The sequence below is a fragment of the Herpailurus yagouaroundi genome, unplaced genomic scaffold, assembly GCF_014898765.1.
Source record: "Herpailurus yagouaroundi ecotype Mexico unplaced genomic scaffold, PumYag 142, whole genome shotgun sequence".
In the NCBI taxonomy this organism is placed as follows: domain Eukaryota; kingdom Metazoa; phylum Chordata; class Mammalia; order Carnivora; family Felidae; genus Herpailurus; species Herpailurus yagouaroundi.
The window spans coordinates 36,859,135-36,882,183 of record NW_024412397.1 but is presented as its reverse complement, the minus strand read 5'-3'; the positions used below and the strand labels follow the sequence as shown (position 1 = coordinate 36,882,183).

At 40.0% G+C, this 23,049-nt stretch overlaps 1 protein-coding gene across 4 annotated transcripts in view; it reads right to left on the bottom strand.

Annotated features, from left to right (window-relative positions):
* Nucleotides 1–23,049, bottom strand: part of TPGS2 (tubulin polyglutamylase complex subunit 2) — a 71,351-nt gene that overhangs the window by 37,317 nt on the left and 10,985 nt on the right. For 3 of the 4 annotated variants that reach the window (XM_040479030.1, XM_040479026.1, XM_040479027.1), the window contains exon 2: nt 18,980–19,059. The exons of the other annotated variant lie outside the window; for it this stretch is intronic. In XM_040479030.1, the coding sequence (XP_040334964.1) occupies nt 18,980–19,059 (80 nt within the window). The remainder of the gene's footprint in view (nt 1–18,979; nt 19,060–23,049) is intronic. 4 annotated transcript variants of the gene reach the window in all.

Here is a 23,049-nt window from a genome sequence, read left to right as displayed (position 1 = left end):
AGAAAATCAATAAAGACAATGGATTTAAATGAACATTAGACCAGATGAACAACAGACACAGAAAATTCCATCCAAAAGCAGAATACACATTTTTCTTAAGCACACATGGAACATTCTTCAGGACAGATCATATGTTAGCCCCAAAACAAGTCTTAATAAATTTAAGAAGATTGAAATCATATCAAGTATCTTTCTAATCACAATGGTATGAAACTAGAAATCAATTAGAAAAAGAAAACTGGAAAATTCACAAATATGTAGAGATTAAACAACTTGGTCAGAACCACCAATAGCTCAAAAGGGATACTCAAAAGAGAAATAAAAAATATCTTAAGACAAATGAAATTGGAAATACAAGATGCCCAAATTTAGGGATTTAGCACAAAAAGTTCTTTTTTTTTTTTTAAAGTTTTATTTATTTTTGAGAGACAACGAGAGAGCACGTACAAGGGGGGGAGGGGCAAAGAGAGAGAGGAGAGAGAGAGAATCCCACTATCAGTGCAGAAACTGATGTGGGGCTCAAACCCACGAACCGTGAGATCATGGCCTGAGGTGAAGTTCAGCGCTTAACCAACTAAGCCACCCAGGTGCCCCTACTTAGCACAAGAGGTACTATGAGGGAAGTTCATAGTGATAAATCCCTACATTATGAAATAAGAAAGTCCTCAAATAGGCAATCAAACTTTACATCTCAAGGTACTGGAAAAATAAGAACTAAACCAAAATTAAAAGAAGGAAATAACACAGATCAGAGCAGAAATAAATGAAATAAAGACTAAAAAGACAAAAGATCAGTGAAACTAAGAGCTATTTTTTTTAAAGTAAACAAAATAGATAAGCCTTTAGCTAGATTCCCCAAGAAAAAGAGAGAACTCAAATCAGAATTGAAAAAGAAGACGTTACAAGAGGTACCACAGAAATTAGAAAAACTAATGCAAACAATTATATACCAACAAATTGGAAAACGTAGAAGAAATGAACAAATTGCTAGAAACATACAACCTACCAAGACTGAATGATGAAGAAATAGAAAATCTGAATAAGCAAATTACTAGTATGGAAATTGAATCAGCAATCAAAAACTTCCAAACAAAAGTCTGGGGCCAGATGGCTTCATAATTGAGTTCTACCAAACATTTAACTAATTATTAAAACGAATCTTTCTCAAACTCTTCCAAAACATATGAGAAAGAAACACTTCAAAACTCATATTATGAGGCTGGAATTACCTTGATACCAAAACTAGACACAAGCACTATAAGAAAAGAAAATTATAGGTGCCCCTCGGTGGCTCAGTTAATTAAGCATCCAGCTCTCGATTTTGGCTCAGGTCATGATCTCATGGTTTGTGAGTTCAACCCCATGTAGGGCTCCACACTGACAGCACAGAACCTGCTTGGGATTCTCTCTCTCCCTCTCTCTGCCCCTCCCCCGCTCACTCACGCTCTCTCAAAATAAATAAACTTAAAAAAAATTACAGGCCAATAACCATGATGAACATTGATGCAAAAATCCTCAACAAAATATTAGCAAATTGAAATTAACAATACATGAAAATGACCATACACCATGATGAAGTGGGATTATTCCAGTGATGCAAGGATGGTTCAACATTCTTGAAATGACCATACACCATGATGAAGTGGGATTATTCCACTGATGCAAGGATGGTTCAACATTTACCACTCAGTGTGATACACCATATTAACAAAATGAGGATAAAAATCATACAACCATCTCAAAGGATGCAGAAAAGGCATTTGACAAAATTTAATATATACTCATGGCAAAAACTTTCAACAAACTGGATACCCACAGCAAATATCATACTCAAAGAGAAGCTAAAAGCTTTCCCTTTAAGATCAGGAACAAGATAATGATGGCCATTCTTGATACAGTGCTCGAAGTCACAGCCAGAAAAATCAGGCAAGAAAAAGCAATAAAAGGCATCCAAATCAGAAAGGAAGAAACAAAAGTCTCTATTTACAGATGACCTATTATTTAGAGAAAACTCTAAAGACTCCACCAAAAAAACCTCTTTGAATTAAAAAACAAATTCAGTAAACTTGCAGGATGCAAAATCAATATACAAAAACCTGTTGTGTTTCTATACACTAATAACCAACTATCAGAAAGAGAAATTAAAACAAACTTATTTACAACTGTATCAAAAAGAATAAAATACCTAGGATAAATTTAACCAAGGAGGTGAGACCTATACACTGAAAATTTTAAGACACTGATGAAAGAAACAAAAGAAAATGCAAACAAATGAAGAGATATTGTGTTCATGGATTGGAAGAACAGTATTAAAATGTCTATACTATTCAAAGAAATCTACAGATTCAATGTAATCCCTACCAAATTCCAATGGTGTTTTCCACAGAAACAGTAAAAACAATCAAACCTAAAGTCTTAGTAGAATCACAGAAGACCCCAAGGAGCCAAAGCAATCTTAAGAACAAAGCTGAAGGCATTACAATTCCTGATTTGAAGCTGCACTACAAAGCTATTATAATTAAAACTGTGTGGTATTAGCATGAAAACAAACACATAGATTGAGCACAATAGAGAGCCCAGAAATAAACCCATGCATACATGGTCAATTAATTTCTGACAAAGGAGCCAAGAAAATACAATGCAGAAAGGATAGTTTCTTCAATAAATGGTGTTAGGAAAACTGGCTAATTCTTTCTTTTAAATATTTATTTACTAAGAGAAAGAGCACTCATGAGCTAGCAGGGGAGGAACATACACACACACACACACACACACACACACAGAGAGAGAGAGAGAGAGAGAGAGAGAGAGAGAGAGAGAGCGCGCGCGCGCGAGAGAGAGAGAATCAGAGAGAATTCCAAACAGGTTCCATGCTGTCAGCACAGAGCCCAATGGGGGCTCAATCTCATGAACTGCGACATCATGACCTGAGCCAAAATCAAGAGTCGGATGCTTAACTGACTGAGCAACCCAGATGCCCCAAAATTCGGCCACTGTCTTAAAACATACACAATAATCAACTCAACAAAGATTATAGAGTTGAATGTAAGACCTGAAAACCATAAAACTCCTACAACAAACCATATAGGGTAAACCCCTTGACATTAGTGTTAGCAATTTTTTTCCTCTTTGGCACCAGAATCAAAGGCAAGAAAAGCAAAAATAAATAAATAAGTGGGATAGATCACTTGTTATGTACAGCAAAGAAAACCACCAACACAATGAAAAGGTAACCTAGTAAATGGGAGAAAATATTTGCAAATCATTTACCTGATAAGCGGTCAAAATCTAGAATCTATAAAGAACTCATAAAACTCAACAGAAAAAACAATCCAATTTACAAATGGGTTTAGAAATTACATAGACATTTTCCCAAAAAACACAAATGAGCAAAAGTATATGAAAAGGTGCTCAACATCATTAATCATGAGGGAAGTGCAAATTGAAACCACAATGAGGTATCACCTCATACCTGTTAGAATGGTCATTATCAAAAAAGACAAGAGGCACATGGGTGGCTCAGTCTGTTAAGCATCTTCAGCTCAGGTCATGATCTCATGGCTCATGAGTTCAAGCCCCACATCAGGCTCATTGCTGTCAGCACACAGCCCACTTCAGATCCTGTCTCTCTCTCTCTGCCCCTCGCCAGGTCTCACTCGCTCCCTCTCTCAAAAATAAATAAACATTAAAAAAAAAAAAAAGACAAGTGTTGGTGAGGATGTGGGGAAAAGGGGATGCTCGTGCACTGCTGGTGGAAATATAAATTGGTGTAGTCACTACGGAAAACCGTGGAGGCTCCTCAAAAAATTAAAAATAGGAACTACCATATGATGCAGCAATTCCATTTCTGGGTATTTAAATAAAGAAAACAAAAACACTAATTCAAAAAGATCTATGCATCCCTGTTTCACTATAGCACTATTTACACTAGCCAAGATATGGAAAAAACCCAAGTGTCCCCCAATGGATGAATAAAGTATGGTAAACACACACACGCACACATGTGCGCGCGCGCGCGCACACACACACACACACACACACACACATACAATGGAATACTATTTGTCCATAAAAAGAATGAAATTTTGCCATCTGTGACAACATGGATGGACCTCAAGGACATTATGATAAGTGAAATAAGCCAAATACTGTATGATTTCACTTTTATGTGGAATCTAAACAACCAACCAACCAACCAAGCTCAGAGCTACAAAGTACAGACTGGTGGTTGCCAGAGGCAGGGGTTAGGAGTGGGCAAAAGTGGGTTCAAAAGTACAAATTCCCAGTTATAAATAAGTCTTGGGGATATAATATACAGCAAGGTGACTATTGCTGCGGCAATCATTCAAAATATACACATGTATCAAACCATTATATTATACACCTAAAACCAATACAATGTCGTATGTCAATTATATCTCAATAACACTGAAAACAAAAACAATTCTATTAGAGAGGCAGAGTCTGCAGAGCAGAGTTACCAGTTTGATCTCTTTTTTGCCTCACCAGATAAGGCAGAGTAGTGTCTGCTCTGCTGTGACTGCCTTGGAGAGGGAGGGGGAAGGGGCAGAAGAAGAAGCTGAGGCGGCGGCTTAGGGAAACAAAGTGTGAGAGGAGGTTCTAAGCAAAGTTCTGATGATGCTGGAGGAAAATAATCCCTGGCATAAATTCCAGACCCATTCTCATAAATTATTTTCTGAAACGAATCATTGGATAAATGAGAACATCTTCAAAGTGAAGAGTATATACTTCTAGAACATTTAATGTAATGAACCTAATGATTCTGAAAGTTCTTATAAAGTAAAAATGTATTAACAAGACATGAACAAGTACTTCATATGGACAGCAAATCATCTAGTCTGGTGGTGGAAAGAACAAAGGAATAGCTTAGTATCTTTTCAGGAGGTACTAGGAACATGCCCTAAATTCTAAGTAACTCACATCTGTGCACATGACGGACCAGTCTTCTCTAGCCAATCAAGCCCTCGGAGTGTACAGAAGGATGGGTTCAGTTCCTTTCCTGGCGCCCTCAGGCAGACTTCTCGTCATCGTTACATAGAGGGGCAATATATTAGCAACTCTATCCAAAACCTTTTGCTTTTTAGACCCCTCTGAGATGTGATACTGAACACTTCTTATAAGTTACGTTGCTGGTTACTTTAGGCAGGTGATGTGTGGGCAAATTAGAGTCTAGCAGGACAATCTGAGTTTACTTGCCAATTCTGCCACTAGCTGAGTAACTCTGAGTGTCACTTAAACTCTGTGAACCCAGGTTCAAGAATAAGCTCCAAGAGAGTCTAAAAGACACCAGAGGTAGGAGAGGGTTACTGTAAGCTTGGCAGGAAGAGAGAAGACTAGGTAATTAAAATTTTAGGACATAACATCTTCAAGAACCATAGGTGAGGAGCAAATTTCAACCTTGCCGGTAATTTTAAGCAGTATTTTTAAATTATTAAATGCACAACAGCTGTCATTTTAATGAAATGGGTTTTTCATTTTCCTGATCTAACAACTAAAATATGCATTGTGATCAGTTTTTGTTTGATCTCTTCACCATCTAGTTCCCAGTCTCACAGATGTGTAACCTAAGGGATTCTCTGACTCCTTGGCTAACTTACTTATTTTCATACTTAGTAAACTGTCTGGAATTAGGGCTTCCTCCCAGTGCCTCCTGAATGGCACATCCTGTGTGCTCTCAGGAAAAGCATGCACACAGAATGCCTTTCTTCCATCCCCAGAACCCTAGCACAGGAAGTCTACAGTTGTCGGTGTTCTGACAAAATCCTTGTTCCTTCTGTCACCCCCAAAGTCCAGCATCTACTCTGAGATTTTGGTCACTAGTGCCATCTAGTGGTGGAAACGTGGAAACTACTGTCTATCTGACCTAACGGGGATCCCAAGAAATCCAAGCCCATCTTTAAGTTAGGCTGGAGAATTCCACTAGTAATGATTATAACATTTATTATAATATTTATTTTGCTCAAGGAAGAAATTTTGGTATTATTTTATACCATCATTTAAAAAATTATTCAGGATTCATAAACATAAAAATCAGTGAAATCAAATATTTACTACATTCAGATATTAACATAAACCTACAAAATGTCAAGTACGTTCATGAAAATCTTAAGCCCACACTGACATTCGTCCATGAATCACCGTGGGTCCTGGCTCTGCTGCGTCCTTGCTGCAGATGTCACCACCAGGAAGCCCGCACTGTAGCTGGTCCTGAAGCTCTTCACTCCCTTCCTTCTGAGCGGGGCTGTCAGGGTGCCACTTTTATGTGGATCCTCTACTCTGACCAGCAACTCAGAGCTACTGACATTTCAATTTCTCTCCTGACCAATCTGGAAAGAGATGGCTCTTCTTTAGGTAACAATCTGCCAACTTCAGAGGGCTTCTCCACACCAGGTTCATGTGTCTTATTTTGCGGGGCGCGGCAGGGAGGAAGAAGATTGGCAGAAAGTGAATGTAAAAGGGGGAGGTATGAGGATTCGAAGGATTTGGGGAGAAAGTCAAGAAAGGAGAATCATACTGCTGATCAGTGTCTGAAATTATCAGGTGGCATCAGTGTGGTACTGCTACTCTGTGTAGCCCAAGGCTGATTCTGTCACATGGTTCCTGGTTTTCATTCTTCTTTTCTACTCCAGAGGAGGCTATCTGCAGTAGCCTCTTTAGGCTATGCCAGAAAGAGGCTACCACAAATGGTATCACTGCTTTATCAGTTGAAGGACTTGAGGCACTCCGCTATTTGGGGAACTATCAGCTTCTTTCCCAGACCTTCATTTTCGTTCCTGAGCACTGCCTGAGCCTTGAGGGAAGGGCTAGTAAGAGCTGTCCACTTTCTCCTGCTCACCTTCTCTACTGTGGGAATCTTGTACCCCTCTGCTCCCTCCCTTTCAGAGGCCACTTTACCGGGGAAGCGGGCTGGGCAGCAGATGCAGGATGAGGCAGGCAAAAGGGCGAGGGCCAGAAATGAATGTTTCTGCAGGTGCCTGTCCATCCTGGGCAGGCTCTCCGTGCCCGTCTGCAACCTCAGCAGAGGAAGAATTGCCTGGGAGGTCCATCGTGCTAGAATCAAACTGGAAACCTGAGGCAATGAGGACAGCTGCATCTAACAGAAACTCTTCTCAGGAAGGATGTCCCATGTAGTCAAAGGAGTATCTGTTGGGGCTGTGGAGGGATAGGGCGAGGCCTGCAGGAGAATTCCCAAATATATTCTCAACACCCTGCCTAAAGAGAGTGGGAGGGCCTGGTGAACTGGAATCTTTTGTCTTGGTGGGTGGTGTATGAAAGGTTGGGTCTGAGTTGCTTAAAACTCAGAGGAGAAGCAACATATTCTTCCCCAAACCCTTTCCACATACAACCATCAAGTGTTCCTCTAAAGACGTGTGATGAAAAAGATACCTAAATATCAACCTGTCTGGGGCACCACGTTTTGGTGAAGCTCTGTAGAAGGTAAGACATCAGCCAACACAACTTTCAAATGGCAATGCCCCCAGCTTAACAAGTCAGCAGGTTTCTACAGATGGAGGCATTTGTGGGGGAAGCCCCTGCACCTGAGACCTCCTTGCTTCTGAGATGTTGGCTGCAGCAGCTGGACTCTCAGGGCTTATGGAAAAGGCGACAAGTCACCTTGGGGAGGCTCTATAGTCTTTGTAACCTTTTTTTTTTTTTTTAAAAATAATTCACTCATTCTGCACTTTTTTTTTTTAATTTTTTTTTCAACGTTTATTTATTTTTGGGACAGAGAGAGACAGAGCACGAACGGGGGAGGGGCAGAGAGAGAGGGAGACACAGAATCGGAAACAGGCTCCAGGCTCTGAGCCATCAGCCCAGAGCCCGACGCGGGGCTCGAACTCACGGACCATGAGATCGTGACCTGGTTGAAGTCGGACGCTTAACCGACTGCGCCACCCAGGCGCCCCTCATTCCGCACTTTTATTAAGTGTTATGGAATAAATACTGTGCTGGGCACTAAAAACAGAAAGGAATAAGGCCAGGTACAGAGGCAGCTGTGGCAGATACATAGGCTGCTGATTCAAATCCATCTTCCTCTGTGACAAGCCCTGACTTTGTCTAAGATGGCCACGTGCCCGGCTCAGTGCTTAAGGCCCTCCTCCGCAACAAGTGTGGGGCATTAACTGTAAGCCCAAGTCCAATGAGGGAGGTTCTAGGAAAACTTTCCTTCCCCTGTTAAAAGGTGACAGATGTGGCTGGAACCTCCCTTACCTCATCTTCCTGCCCTGAGCCTACAGGTGGCAGGTGTGGCTGCAGCAGTCATTTGGCTGCATAAAGGAACAGGCTGAATTAGTGATAATGGCTTAACATGTTAAGGCTGATGAACCTACTGTAACTGTCCATCTAAGGTCTTGTTATGCAGGAAATATTAATTCCTATGTGTTTAAGCTTTTCTTAGTTTAGTATTATATTTCCGTGAACCAAACACATTTCTAATTTCTGCAGAGACAAATACGTAACAGGTAAGTGTTGTGGAGACAGGGGTAGAGGGTGGTGCCACAGACTCTACAGAGACAGCTGGGTAGACAATGGAGTGGTGGACGGACAGAAATGCAGGAGATGTCACATGAGAGGAATATGGGTTTAGCAACGCAGGGGTCCCTGGTGATTTGTGAGAGCGGTGTCCAGGGAATGGTGGTGGAGAAATACAGGCTGTGGAAGTGTGAAGACTGACTGGAAAGTGAAGGACGGGGATAGTAATTTAGACCAGGGGTTAGCAAATTGTGGCCCCCTGAATATCTCCACCCTGCCACCCGTTTTTGTAAATGTTTTATTGGGACCCAGTCACACCTGTGCATTTCAGCACTGCCCATGGCTGCTTTTAGTGCTACCATGGCAAAGATGAATAGTTGAGGCAGAATACAGCCCCAGAATCTAAAATAGTTACTATTAGATCCTTAAACACACACACACACATGCTGACCCCTGATTTAGACAATTTTTCTACATGCTTGGCTGTGCAAACAAAGGAACAAATGGCCAAGTAGCCAGAGGGAGACACAAGGTTACAGGTTTTGTTTTTAATTTTAAAGAGATGGGAAGGCCCTCTAGGAGAGCTGCCAGTGCAGCGGGAAGAAGTGAAGCACTGGAGAGGGACAGACTAACCCACAGAGAACACAGAGGGGCTCCCAGGGCGGAGAGGGGGCATGAGGTGAGGGGCTCCCTGGTGACAAGGTGTCACAGCCTGCTCCCTCCCACCAGGGATGCTTACAATAGATTCATAGCAGGGCATGTGAGGGACAGATCGGCAAGAAGGTTCAGAACCCACTCTCTGTAGACTGTAGAAAAAGCGAGCCTAAAAGGAGAGGAGATATTCTGCCAAATCATTTGGTCTCTGCGGGCCATAGTTTCACCACCAGTAAATTGAATTTTTATCTGGGGATTGAAAATTCTAACCAATCAAGAATTGTAAAGCACTCTGCAACTATGAAATGTCACCGGAATACTTAATAATAGAAGTCTCCTGACACCAGGATGCTGTGAGTATCAGGAGGCAGGTCCTTTCACAGGCCTGAGAGATGAAAAGCCCAGTACAGACATTAGGTCTTACTAACTACCATCATTACAGAAGGCAGGCAGCACACACAGTGAACATGAATCATATAACTACACAAACCAGGCAGATTGAAACTGCTTTTTAAGGAACAAAAACGGGTGCAATACATTAAAACAGAAAGAGGTGGTTTTCCTATTCCTCTAACCTGAGGAGACTGCCACAGGTATGTGGTCATTTAAGTTTTAGTTTTCAGCCTTTTCCTCCTGTGTTTTCACCAAAGAATCAATCACAAAATATTAGAACTGGATGAGTCCTTCAATAACACTTATTTCAAAACACTTATACATGATGAATATGAGACCCAGAGAAAGTGTATTATCTAGCCAAGGGCCTAGTGCGGCTATGAGACTCCTTTCTACTTCAGGCTGTTTTTGCCTAGTCAGTGCCTCCACAGACTTACTCCTGTATCTTATCTCCATGGGCTTCCCCTGAGGACTGCATTTGCCCAGAGGGGCAGGGCAGCTGTAAGGAGCCTCTTCTTGGAGGGCCTCTACGGCCCCGGTATATTCACGCAGCTATGGACAGCAGGTCTACTGCGTGGCAGTTGGGCCCTGGCTGGGGTGTCTCTAAGCAGGTAAGTCTCTAGAGTCAGTCCCCCAGAGAAGTGGAAACTATCAGCCCTTGAGGGCCCTCCCACTCCTCGGGTATAGGCACTTTCTGGAACAGGCACAAGTTAGGGGGCCCTGCCAAGCCTGATCCTATGGAAAAATGCTCTTCAGTAACCACTTGGGTAAATAAGTGGGGTAAGGGAGTTTCAGATCCGCTCAAGAGTTCTGCCCTCCAATGCTTAAATGACAAAAGTAGGTATCAACAAATAACACATAAAGCACTGTGTCTATTTTGAATGAATAAATTATTACATTTCTAGATATGTCGCCTCAGACAAGGGAAACAAAAGCGAAAATAAACTATCACCTACACCAGCATAAAATGGTTTTGCACAGCAAAGAAAGCCATCAACAAAACAAAAAGGCAACCTACTGAATGGGAGAGTTTATTCATAAATGGTATACCAAATAAGGGGTTAACATCCAAAATATATAAAGTACTTATACAACATCAAAAACACAAACAATCCAATTACAAAACAGGCAAAGAACCTGAAAAGACACTTTCCCAAAGACGTACGGTTGGCCAACAGACATGAAAAGATGCCCAACATCACTAACCATCAGAGAAATGCAAATCAACACTATGATCAGATAATCACCTCACACCTGTCAGAATGGCTAGAATCAAAAACACAAGAAACAACAAGTGTTGGTGAGGATGTGGAGAAAAAGGAACCCTCCCTTGGTGCACTGTTGGTAGGAATGTAAATTGGTACAGCCACTGTGGAACAGTGTGGAGAGTCCTCACAAAATTAAAAATGGAACCACCCAACAATCCACTAAACCCACAACTGGGTATTTACCCAAAGAAAATGAAAACACTAATTCAAAAAGATATAGGCACCCATGTTTGCTGAAGGATTATTTAAAATAGCCAAGATATGAAAGCCAAGATGAATGAAGGGGTGCCTGGGTGGCTCAGTTGGTTAAGTGTCCAAATCTCGATTTTGGTTCAGGTCATGATAGCATCGTTTGTGAGACTGAACCCCCTTTTAGGTTCTCTGCTGATGGCACAGAGCCTGCTTGGGATTCTCTCTTTCTCCTCTCTCTGTCCCTCCCCCACTTGCACATGCGTGCTATCTCTCTCAAAATAAATAAACATTAAAAAAATAAACGGATGAAGAAGATGTAGTATATATGCACAATGGAGTATGACTCAGCCATATAAAAAGAATGAAAAAAGAATGAGATCATGCCATTTGCGACAACACACATGGACCTTGAAGGTTACTGTATTAAGTGAAATAAGTCACAGAAAGATAAATACCATATCATTTCACTTATATGGGGAATCTAAAAAATAAAACAAGCAAAGAAAAAGTAAAAACAGACCCATAAACGCGAAGAACAAACTGATGGTTGCTGGGAGTGGGCAAGGTATGAGCAAAAGTGGTTACGGGGAGAGGGAGGTACAGACTCCCAGTTATGGAATGAGTAAGTCATGGGGATGAAAAGTACAGCAGAGAATACAGTCAGTGGTATTGTAATAGCGTTGTATGGTGACAGATAGTAGGTACATGTGTGGTGAGCATAGCCTAATGTACCAATTTGTCGAATCACTATGTTGTACACCTGAAACTAATGTAGATTGTATGTCAACTATGCTTCAAAAAAAAAATTATTACAAAAACCTGTTCTTACACTTTTTAGGGTTATGAATCCCTTTCAGAATTGGAAGACACAGCTCTGCAGAAAAAGGTACACACTAGTAAATTTGACATACATTTCAAGAAGTCCCAATTCCCATTTTTGGACTCTTAGGGGGTCCCTAGACCATACTATTCATTGCTCACCTCCACCCACCCACACAACTAAAAGTATAGTAATAGTGATTATCTCTATGTGGTAAAGTCGTAGAGGATTTTTCATTTTTTATCTTTTTCTAATTTCCAAATGTTCTATACTGACCATGTTTTGTCCAGAACAACCAGAAAAAATATGTGCTAGACAAAAACAGAATCTTAAAAACAAAAGTGCATACCCAAAACTCTTCTATTGTCTGTGTCCATACATTAGCTTTTAAGTATCTATCCAACAAGCCTCCAGAAAGCTCAGCCATGGAACTGCACAAGTGAATTTCTATGCTGCTGAACCTAATACTGTTTGTACTTTAAGTATGGCATATTTTACTGTAATTAAGTCTAGGATATTTCAAGTAAAGCACTCAATGGAAAATTCCAAATCACTGTATCTTATTATTCCAGGTGCTTTCACAGAAATTACCCCAATTGAGTATGTTTGAAGAAAATGTTCCATTGACTGTCTCAGTTAGCTAAAAATCTCTTTCTCTCATGCTTACCCATTATGCCTTTCAGATCTCTGAGGGCGATTTATCCATTCCCCTTAATGTCACTCTAAGCTCAAGGGAACCCAATAAAGATGCAATGTCCAGGGGGGCAAATTAAATCTAAATGAGATCAGCTGTAGACTCCAGACCTAAAAAGCAGCCATGGAAGTCATGCTCCCAATGAATAAAGTACAGCATAAGTTAAACTAGGCCAAATGAATAGTCGTCTTAGAGAGTTCTGAAGAATATCTGGTATAAGACACAAGGAAGAATATGCCTCAGAAATTACTTCAGTAAATAAGTGACACAATATGATACCACCTCAATGGTGTTCCACCTAGGACAAGGCATTCCTGCCCTCTCATCCTCCCATCCAGGTCAACGAACTCAGGCTTCCAAGCCAGGAATCTCCTTCTCTTTGGCAGACAGGAAAACACCAGGATCTCACTCACAAAAAAGCACTCTGAAGCACTCCCTAAAGGGCTGACTTAGGCCTATAAAGGATCAGAGGGCTGAAACAATGTCAACAAGGCCAGGCTGGCACAGCTGCACCAGAAGCAGGCTCTCCCTGATCAGCCAGCAAGAGTTCAGCAGATATACACTGTTCTAAATTTCCTTTTCTATTGTGAACTATGAGTGGAAATGGGGGTTGGGGCTAAGCGAGCCCATGAGAAGTTGGGAGTGCTGACTGAGCGGAGGTCCTAGAAACTTTAACTACCAGTTACTGAGCTGCCAAAGAAGGTGCCACTGGCTCAGTCCATGGAGGGTGAGCCCTGCTGGCAGGGACTGAACATGCACACATACCGTGGGATGCTTTGCTGCCCAGGGGAAGGCTGCCATAGTGGTGCCCTCCATTATGAGGGCAGTCTGCCAGAGCAGACATGGTCATGCTTAGATAAGGCAGGTAACTCTAAGTTCAAATTCAGGCTCTGCCACTTGGTAGCTCTGTGATCCAGGACAAACTCTTTAACCTGCACGGACCTCACTTTCTTCATTGGTAACATGAAGATATCAATATCTACCCTGCAGGGTTATTATGAGGATTAACTAAAATAAATTATATGATGTGTGTTAGTAGGCACTTATTAAATGGTAGGTTAATTTTTCTCCCTGGTCAAATCCATTTGCTATTCCTCAGACACAGTGACTTTTCCAAAGCAGAAATCTGAACTTCCCAGTTCCGTACTTAAAACATTTCAATGGCTCTCCTTTGCTCTCTTAATAAAGAGCAAACTCCTTTGAATGGAAAGACCAAAAGTGATAGTATAGAAGTAGGAAATAAAAAAGCAGTAAAAATGGATATTGCTATAAAAAAATCAGTCAAGGAACTCACAAAAAAGGTTATAAAATATAATACTATGTATTGAAAATGTAGGGAGGAGAGAAGAATGGGTTCAAACTTGAACGACCATCAACTTAAAACAGACTGCTATAGGCAGAAGAGGTTATATATAAACCCCATAGTAATCGTCTATAAAAAAAACCACTGATAAATCCGCAAAGAATAAAGACAAAGAAATCCAAATATATCATTAAAGAAAATCATCAAACCATGAAAGAAAGGATAAGAGAAAATCTTCAGAAACACAGAAAATCTTCAGAAAATGTCAATAAATACATTTCTATCAATAATTACTTTGAATGTAAATTGATTAAACACTCCAATCAAGAGACACAGGGTGACAGAATGGATTAAAAACCAAGATCCATCTATATGTTATCTGCAAGAGACTCGTTTTAGACTTAAAGACACTTGCAGATTGAAAGTGAGGATATGGAAAAACATCTACCATGCAAGTGGATGTCAAAAGATAGCCACAGTAGCAATACTTACATCGGACAAAATAGACTTTAAAACAAAGACTGTAACAAGAGACAAAGAAACACACTATATAATCATAAAGATTACAACCCAACAAGAAGATACAACAATTGTAAATATTTATGCACCCAACAGAGAAACACCCAAATACATAAAAGAGCTAATTACAAACTTAAAGGAAGTAATCAATAATAATATAATAACAGTAGCAGACTTTCACGTCCCACTTACAACAATGGACAGATCATCTAAACATAAAATCAACAAGGAAACAATGGCTTTGAATGACACACTAGAACAGATGGATTTAACAGATACATTCAGAACATTCCATCCTAAAACAGCAGAATACACATTCTTTTCAAGTGCACACAGATCATTCTCCAGAATAGAGCACATTAGTCTAGGAAACAAACCTCAACAAATTCAAGAAGATGAAAATCATACCACGCATATTTCCTGACCACAATGCTATGAAACTAGAAGTCGACCACAAGAAAAAATCTGGAGAAACCACAAATACATAAAGGTTAAAAGACATGCTACTGAACAATGAATTGGTCAACCAGGAAATGAAAGAAGAGATAAGTACATGGAAACAAATGAAAATGAAAACATAATGGTCCAAAACCTCTGGATGCAGCAAAAGTGGTTCTAAGAGGGAAGTTTATAGCAATACAGGCTTACCTCAAGAAGCAGGAAAAAGCTCAAATAAACACTCTAACTTTATATGAAAGTGTTTATATTAAACACTCTAACAAAACCTAAAACTAGCAGAAGGAAATAAATACTAGAGCAGAAATAAATGATATAGAAGGTAAACAAACAAACTAAAAAAAAAAAACAAAAAAAAACAAAAAACAACCCAGTAAGACAGATCAAAGAAATCAAGAGCTATTTCTTTGAAGAAAATCAATAAAACTGACAAACCTGTATTCAGGTTTATCAGGAAAAAAAAAGAGAAAGAACTCAAATCACAAACAAGGGAGGGGAAATAACAACCAATCCCAAAGAAATACAATCATAAGAGAATAAAATGAAAAACCATATACTAACAAATTGGATGACCTAAAAGAAGTGGATAAATTTCTAGAAACATATAAACTACCAACACTGAAACAGGAATAGAAAATTTGAACAGACCAGCAAAGAAACTGAATTATTAATCAAAGAACTCCCAATAATCAAAATTCCAGGACCAGAGGGTTTCACAAGTGAATTCTACCATTTAAACACTTAATACCCATTCCTCTCAAACTATTGCAAAAAACAGAAAAGAAAGGAAAACTTGCAAATTCATCCTATGAGGCCAGCATTACCCTGACATCCAAACCAGATAGAGACACCACTGGAAAAGAGAACTACAGGCCAGTATCCCTGATTAACATAGATGCAAAAATCCTCAAAAAAATATTAGCAAAGCAATCCAGCAATACATTAAAAAAATCATTCACTAGGATCAGGTAGAATTTATTCCTGGATTGCAAGAGTAGTTTGCAATGTTTGCAAATCAATCAACCTGATACATTACATCATTAACAGAAAGGATAAGAACCATATGATCATTTTGAAAGACACAGAAGTAGTATCTGACAAAGCCAAACATCCATTCACGATAAAAACCCTCAACAAAGTAGGTTTAGAGGGAATATACCTCAACATAACAAAGGTCACATATGAAAACTCCACAGCTAACATCATCCTTAATGGGAAAAAAGAGTTTTCCCCTAAGGTCAGGAAGAAGACAACGATGTCTACTCTCACCACTTTTATTCTACATAGTACTGGAAGTTCTAGCCAAGTAATCTGACAACAAAAAGAAATACAAGGCATCCAAATTGGTAAAGTAGTAAAATCACTATTTGCAGATAACCTGATACTCCATATATAAAACCCAAAAGATGACAGCAAAAAAACTCCTACAACTGATAATTCAGTAAAGCCACAGGACACAAAATCAATGCACAGAATTCTGTTGCATTTCTATATACCAATAATGAAGCAGCAGAAAGAGAAATTAATTAAAAAATACCATTTCCAACTGCACCCAAAATAATAAGATACCTAGGAACAAACCTAACCAAAGAGGTGAAAAAACCTGTACTCCAAAAAGTATAAAACACTAATAAAAGAAATGAAGACAACACAAAGAAATAGAAAGACAGTCCATGCTCATGGATTGGAAAAACAAATATTGTTAAAATGTCTATACTACCCAAAGCAATCTACAGATTTAATGCAATCATATCAAAATACCAACAGCATTTTTCACAGAACTAGAACAAACAATCCTAAAATTCATAGAGAACTACAAAGACCCTGAGTAGTCAAAGCAGTCTTAAAAAAGAGTGAAGCTGGAGGCATCATAATTCTGGTCTTCAAGTTATATTGCAAAGCTGTAGTAATCAAAACAGTATGGTACTGGCACAAAAATAGGCACATATATCAACAGAACAGAGAACCCAGAAATAAACACACAACTGTATGGTGAATAAATCTTCAACAAAATAGGAAAGAATATCCAATGCAAAAAAGACAGTCTCTTCAACGAATGGTTCTGAAAAAACTGGTTGGCAACGTGTCAAAGAAAAAACTGCACCACTTTCTTATACTATACACAAAAACAAATTCAAAATGTATTAAAGACCTAAGTGTGAGATGTGAAACCTAAAAATCTCAGAAGAGAACATAGTAAGTAAAGTAACAACTTTGACATCAGTCATAGCAACTTTTTTCTAGATATGTCTCTTGAAGCAAGGGAAATAAAAGAAAAATAACCTATCGGGACTACATGAAAATAAAATGCTTCCTACACCGCAAAGGAAACGATCACCAAACTAAAACGCAATTGACAAAATGGGAGAAAATATTTGTAAACGACGTATCTAATAAAAGGTTAATATCCCAAATATATAAAGAACTTATAAAATTCAATACCCAAAAAACCAATAATCCAATTAGAAAAATGCGTAGAAGACATGTACAGACATGGTCACCAAAACATGAAAAGATACTCAAATCATCACTATGACAGTCTCACTCCTCAGTATGGCTAAAATCAATAACACAACACAAGAAACGAAGAGGTGCAGGGGAGGGTGTGGAGAGAAAGGAACACTTGGGTACTGGTGGTGGGAATGTATACTGGTGCAGCCATGGTGGAAAACAGTACGGAAGTTCCTCAAAAAGTTAAAAATAGCACTAGCCTGTGATCCAGCCATCACACTACTGGGTATTTAATCAAAGAATGCACAAACACTAATTCAAAGAGACACATGCAACCCTATGTTTATACAGCAGCATTATTTACAACAGCCAAGATATGGAAGCAGTCCAAGTCTCCATGGACTGATGAATGGATAAAGAAGATGTGGTATATAAATACAATGGAATATTATTTGGCCATAAAAAAGATGAAATCTTGCCATTTGCAAGGACACGGATGTAGCTAGAGTATCATGTGAAGTGAAATAAGTGAGTCAGAGAAAGACAAATATCATATGATTTCACTAATATATGGAATTAAAGAAACGAAAAATAGAGGGGGGGGGGAGAGAGGCAGGGAGTGGGAGAGAGAGAGAGAGAGAGAGAGGGAGGGAGGGAGGGAGGGAGGGAGAGGGAGAGAGAGAAAGAAATAGTCTTAATTATAGAGAACTGATGGCTACCAGAGGGGAGGGAGCTGGGGGAATGGGTTAAATAGGTGATGAGGATTAAAAAGTGCACTTGTCATGATGAGCAGGGTGATGATGTATGGAACTGTTCAATTACTACATTGTACACCTGCAATTAATATAACATTGTATGTCAACTAACTGGAATTAAAATTAAAACTTAAAAAGAAAAATAAAGCACAAACTCATGATGATTTAAGAAGCCTGCATGTCCTGGTCCTTACCAATCTCTCTCCCTTGCTCTCTTGTGCACCAGCCACAGGGACCTTCTTTATGCTCTTAGAAAATTTAATCCTTCCCATTTCAAAGCCTTCCCACAGGTTGAAAGTCCCTTCTCAGAGCCCATCTGTCTGGTTAACAACTCCACATAACTTCTTTAGGAAAAACCTTTCTTAACCTCAAACTAAGTCAGTCCTCCTGACAATGCTCCCTTTACCTCTCTCTCACTGTGCTAAGTCTTCTTGCTAATTATATTCATAACGATCTACACTATGTCTTACACAGTAACATTAAGAGGTAAGGAACCGTTTTTTGATTACCACTGAATCCCCAGGAATCAACACCAACCACAATGCCTGGCCCAGTTTAGGAGCTTAAAACTTCTACTGAACAAATGAATAAAAGTTCAGAGGAGGGTTGGAGAAGCAGTAGCTATTAATCTGGTTAAGTACTTCCCTGTAACACTTATCCACATTCTGCTCAGCATGCTTCTTAATATTTAATTTTCCCTTTCCTTCCTGAATTTTTAGCTTTGTTGTATACAACTATGAATGTTCCACTGCCTCCAAATGATAGTGAGGCTCACAGGAGATGCTCCAGGCTGAGGAAATGGTATGGAACTGAAAGGAATGTTAAATGGCCTGAACATAAAAGAGAAAATTGAACTCTTCCTTGAAGGCAGCTGTGGCCTGAGATAAGAACAGGTTTCCTGCCCTAATTTTTCCTTCTTTAGGGTCACTGAAGTTGACCTCTCTTTGTGGGGATGTAAGGATTCAAAAGGGCAACACTTACTTGTTCCCATGAGGAAATCATATGACGTTCAGCAGGAGGCTTTTCTATGATAGTCACGTCTGTCACACCTGGGGAAGATTCTGGAAGAGGAAAAAGAGTCTGTAGAGCTGCAATAGGCCCGCTTTTATATATTTCAATACTAGAGGCTGACTAACTGTTGATGAGTACTCTAGGAATATCAGATTCCTCTGAGCAGCATTTATTACCCATGTGATAAAAACAGGAAGAGGGGTGCTTGGGTGGCTTAGTTGGTTAAGCATTTGACTCTTGGTTTCAGCTCAGGTCATGATCTCACAGTTCATGTGTTTGAGTACCACATTGGACTCCGCGCTGTCAGCATGGGATTCTCTCTCCCTCTCTCTCTGCCCCTCTTGGGTTCTCTCTCTCTCTCTCTCTCTCTCTCTCTCTCAAAATAAATAAATAAACTTAAGAACACAAAAAACAAAACAGGAAGAACTGCTCAGTCTTTTGAAGGCACTCAGTCCCACAACCTAGGACCATGGAGTCAACCTGGCCGAAAGGACATCATCGAATACCCCCTACACCCAGTCACAGCTTAGTAATTCAGCAGTTGAACAAAAATCAGAGATTCTATGTTCCTAGTGATTTCATACTGAACATCTCAGTGAGCTGAATTTATGCACTTATGACATGGTCAAAAGGAATAAGGAAAAGCACCCCAATAAACTTTTACAAGATACAACACTTGTTTGCTAATTTTTCTTCCAAATAAAACTCATCTTCTACTCTATGAGATCCAGGGTTTAGAAGTTTAGGCTAAAATTATGGAAAATGGACTCTATCCAGAAATATACTGAAAACAAAATAAATCATGTCTCTAAATCTTTAAAACAGGAAAAGGTCTTTAAATCTCTTTGTGGAGATATGTTCCATCATTCATTCTGAGGTAAAAGAGAAGCCACCTGAGTTGGAATACAACAGATTTTAAGACCTCCTACATTCTCCACTTGTCTGTATTTACCCATACTCAGGATCTTTAAGTCCTTAATCTCAGACACAAAATCTTTTATCAGTGGAACTGTGTTCCTTACAAAAAAATACACTTTTGAAGTCCTAATCGCCAGTACCTCAGACCATGACTTTATCTGGACATGAGGTCATTGACTACGTGATTAGTCAAGATGAGGTCCCACTGGAGTAGGGTGGATCCCAAATCCAGTATGACGATGTCCTTGTAAAAAGAATGCTTTGTGGAGAGACACACAGAGGGAAGAGGGCCACATGAAGGTGGAGAATTGGAGTGACACATCCATAATACACAGAACACTGAGGACTGCCAGCAAACCAGCAGAAGCTAGAAAGAGGCAAAACGAGTTCTTCCCCTCCAGGCTTCAGAATGAGCATGACACTGCCAACTCTTTGGGTTCAGGCTTTTGGCCTCCAGAATTGTGAGAATTTCTTGTTCTAAGCTACCTGCTTTGTGGTACTTTTATGACAGCCCTAGCGAACAAAGCCTCTACTCTTTTCTCTTTGCCATACTGCACAGATTGTCCCCAATGTCACCACTATTTTAGGCCACGGACACTGCAAGTGTAGATGCAATCAAAGCCACAAACTCTGTGTGCCTGAGCCACCCTCAGCATACCACCAAAGGACCTTGGCCATAACTCGGCTTGCTTCTTATCTTATCTTTTCAGTTCTCCCTGTGATCTGGAGGATAAGGCCCTTACTATACTGGTCTGGCTCTAGTCCAAACCCTCTGTTCCAGGTGGGTCAGTTCCCTCATTGCCTCCACCCCTCTGTCCCCCACCCCGCAAACTAAATCTGCACTCATCTTTGATTATGCTGTATCCCTTTCCTATTATACACACCCAAATATGTCCATGTGTCTCTCCACCTACGCAAGTCCTACTCACACTCCAAGGCCATGCTGAAGTTCCACCTTCTCCGTGAAACCATTTCGGATGTTTTTTTTTCCCTGATATCCTAACCCATCACATGCAGGGTTGGGGTCACATATGTTTATACTTAAGTATATTCTATTTTGAGTCATATCTTGGTTATTTACTAGGAGTAAATACTGTAATCAGGGAATGTATTCAAATGAATTTTTAAAATTTCTAAGAATATGACAGAGACTTCTAAACTAGTTTAATGTGTAAAATGGTTCCTGGACCCAATCCCTCCGACATTTTTGTGGGGAGATTTTCTCATACCAAGAAGCAATTCTTGGATACCCCGATGTCCCACAAGGAGATGGCATCAGATCCCAATGCTTATGGGTTCAGTCTGTAAGACCTTGACCTTCCCCTTCCCCACTTCAGACACCAGACACAAGTTCAGGTTGTCACCTGTGCTTCTGACTGATCTGCAAAAGACTGGGGGTTCTTATGACCCCCTCTTCTCATACTTCAGACACCAGTCAAAAGCCCAGACTAGCTATAAATCAGGAGGTTCCTCAGACCCCCTCCTCAAGTTGCATTAATTTGCTACAGTGGCTCACAGAACTCAGAGAAACATTTTCCTTACTAGATTCCTGGTTTATTATAAAAGGATATAACCCAGGAACAGCCAGATGAAGAGATGCTTAGGACAAGGTATGTGGGAAGGGTCACAGAGTTCCATGCCTTCTCCAGGCAGGCCACTGTCTCCAAATCTCCAGGTGTTCACCAACCTGGAAGTTTCGGGTTTTTATGGAGGCTTCATTACACAGGCATGATTAAATCACTGGCTGTTGCTGTATCCCAAGATATGAACTTTGTGACAACTTAGAGGAAACTATGATGCATAGAAAGGGTACTAGCATAATTACAGAATCAGTGAACCACACTGCGATATTCTGACCTCTAAGAAATATATATTTGCTCACTCAGATGACAGCTGACCCTTGAACAAAGCAGGATTAGGGCTGCTCACTGCCTGAAGGTCAGGGGATGGGACTGAAAATGCCAATCCTCTAATTCCATGTTTGGATCCACTGGCAACTAGTGCTCATCCTTAAGTGCTTTCCAAAAATCACCTCATTAACATAATTAAAAATCTTTACCACTCTTAACACTTATGAAATTACAAGGGTTTTTAGGAGCTGTAAGCCAGGAACTGTGGACTAAGACAAAATATACAGGTGACCCTGGACCAATATGGGTTTGAAATGCATCGGTCCACCTGAACACTTACTTTTTTGAATAAATACAATATGGTACTATAAATGTATTTTCTTTTCCTTATGATTTTTTCAACTTTTTTTTCTAGCCTAAAGTACAGAATACAATACACACAACATACAAAATACGTGTTAATTGACTGTTTATGTTATCGGTAAGATTTCTGGTGAACTGTAGGCTACTAGTTACATTTTTTGTGGAGTTAAAGTTATATGCAGATGTTTTACTGCACTGTTGGGGGTGGAGGACTGAGGAGCCCTAATCCCGCTTTGTTCAAGCTTTCACCTGAGTGAGCAAATATATATTTCTTATAAGTCAGCATATCACAATGTGGTTCACGGATTCTGTAATTATGCTAGTGCCCTTTCTATGCATCATAGCTTCCTCCAAGTTGTCACAAAGTTCAAATCTTGGGATACAGCAACAGCCCAATAAAGGAGGATGAGAATGCTGGACTCCATATATTCTAGTCTTGCTTTATACATTCACCACTTGTGTGACCTTAGATGAGTCTTCACTTTTCTTAGCATTCAGAGAGACAAGACTCATAAGAATATTTCCCTTGATAATGGAAGCTGAAGAAGCAGAGATAATGGTGCTTTGGAAACATAAAAAGTACCATATACACAATTTTTTTTTTTATGCTTTCCGGTCAATGTTCTTTCTAAGATACTGTGAAGCACAGTACTAAGGTGGAAAAACACTGTGAGCTTTAAGCCGTTACACTTGGGCTAAGTCCTTGCTATGCCCCTGGCTGATTAGGATGGAAGATGCTGTCTCGCCCTTCAGGGGTGGCCCATTTGGTAATGTTCCCACCAAAGGTAAGACAGTGAATAATAAATGTTATTACTGACACTTTATAGTGAGGACAAGAGGGTGAGGATAGGCCACTCCAAGTGGCTAGGCTGACTCCATGTATGGGTCTAGTTAAGAGTTTATGTACAA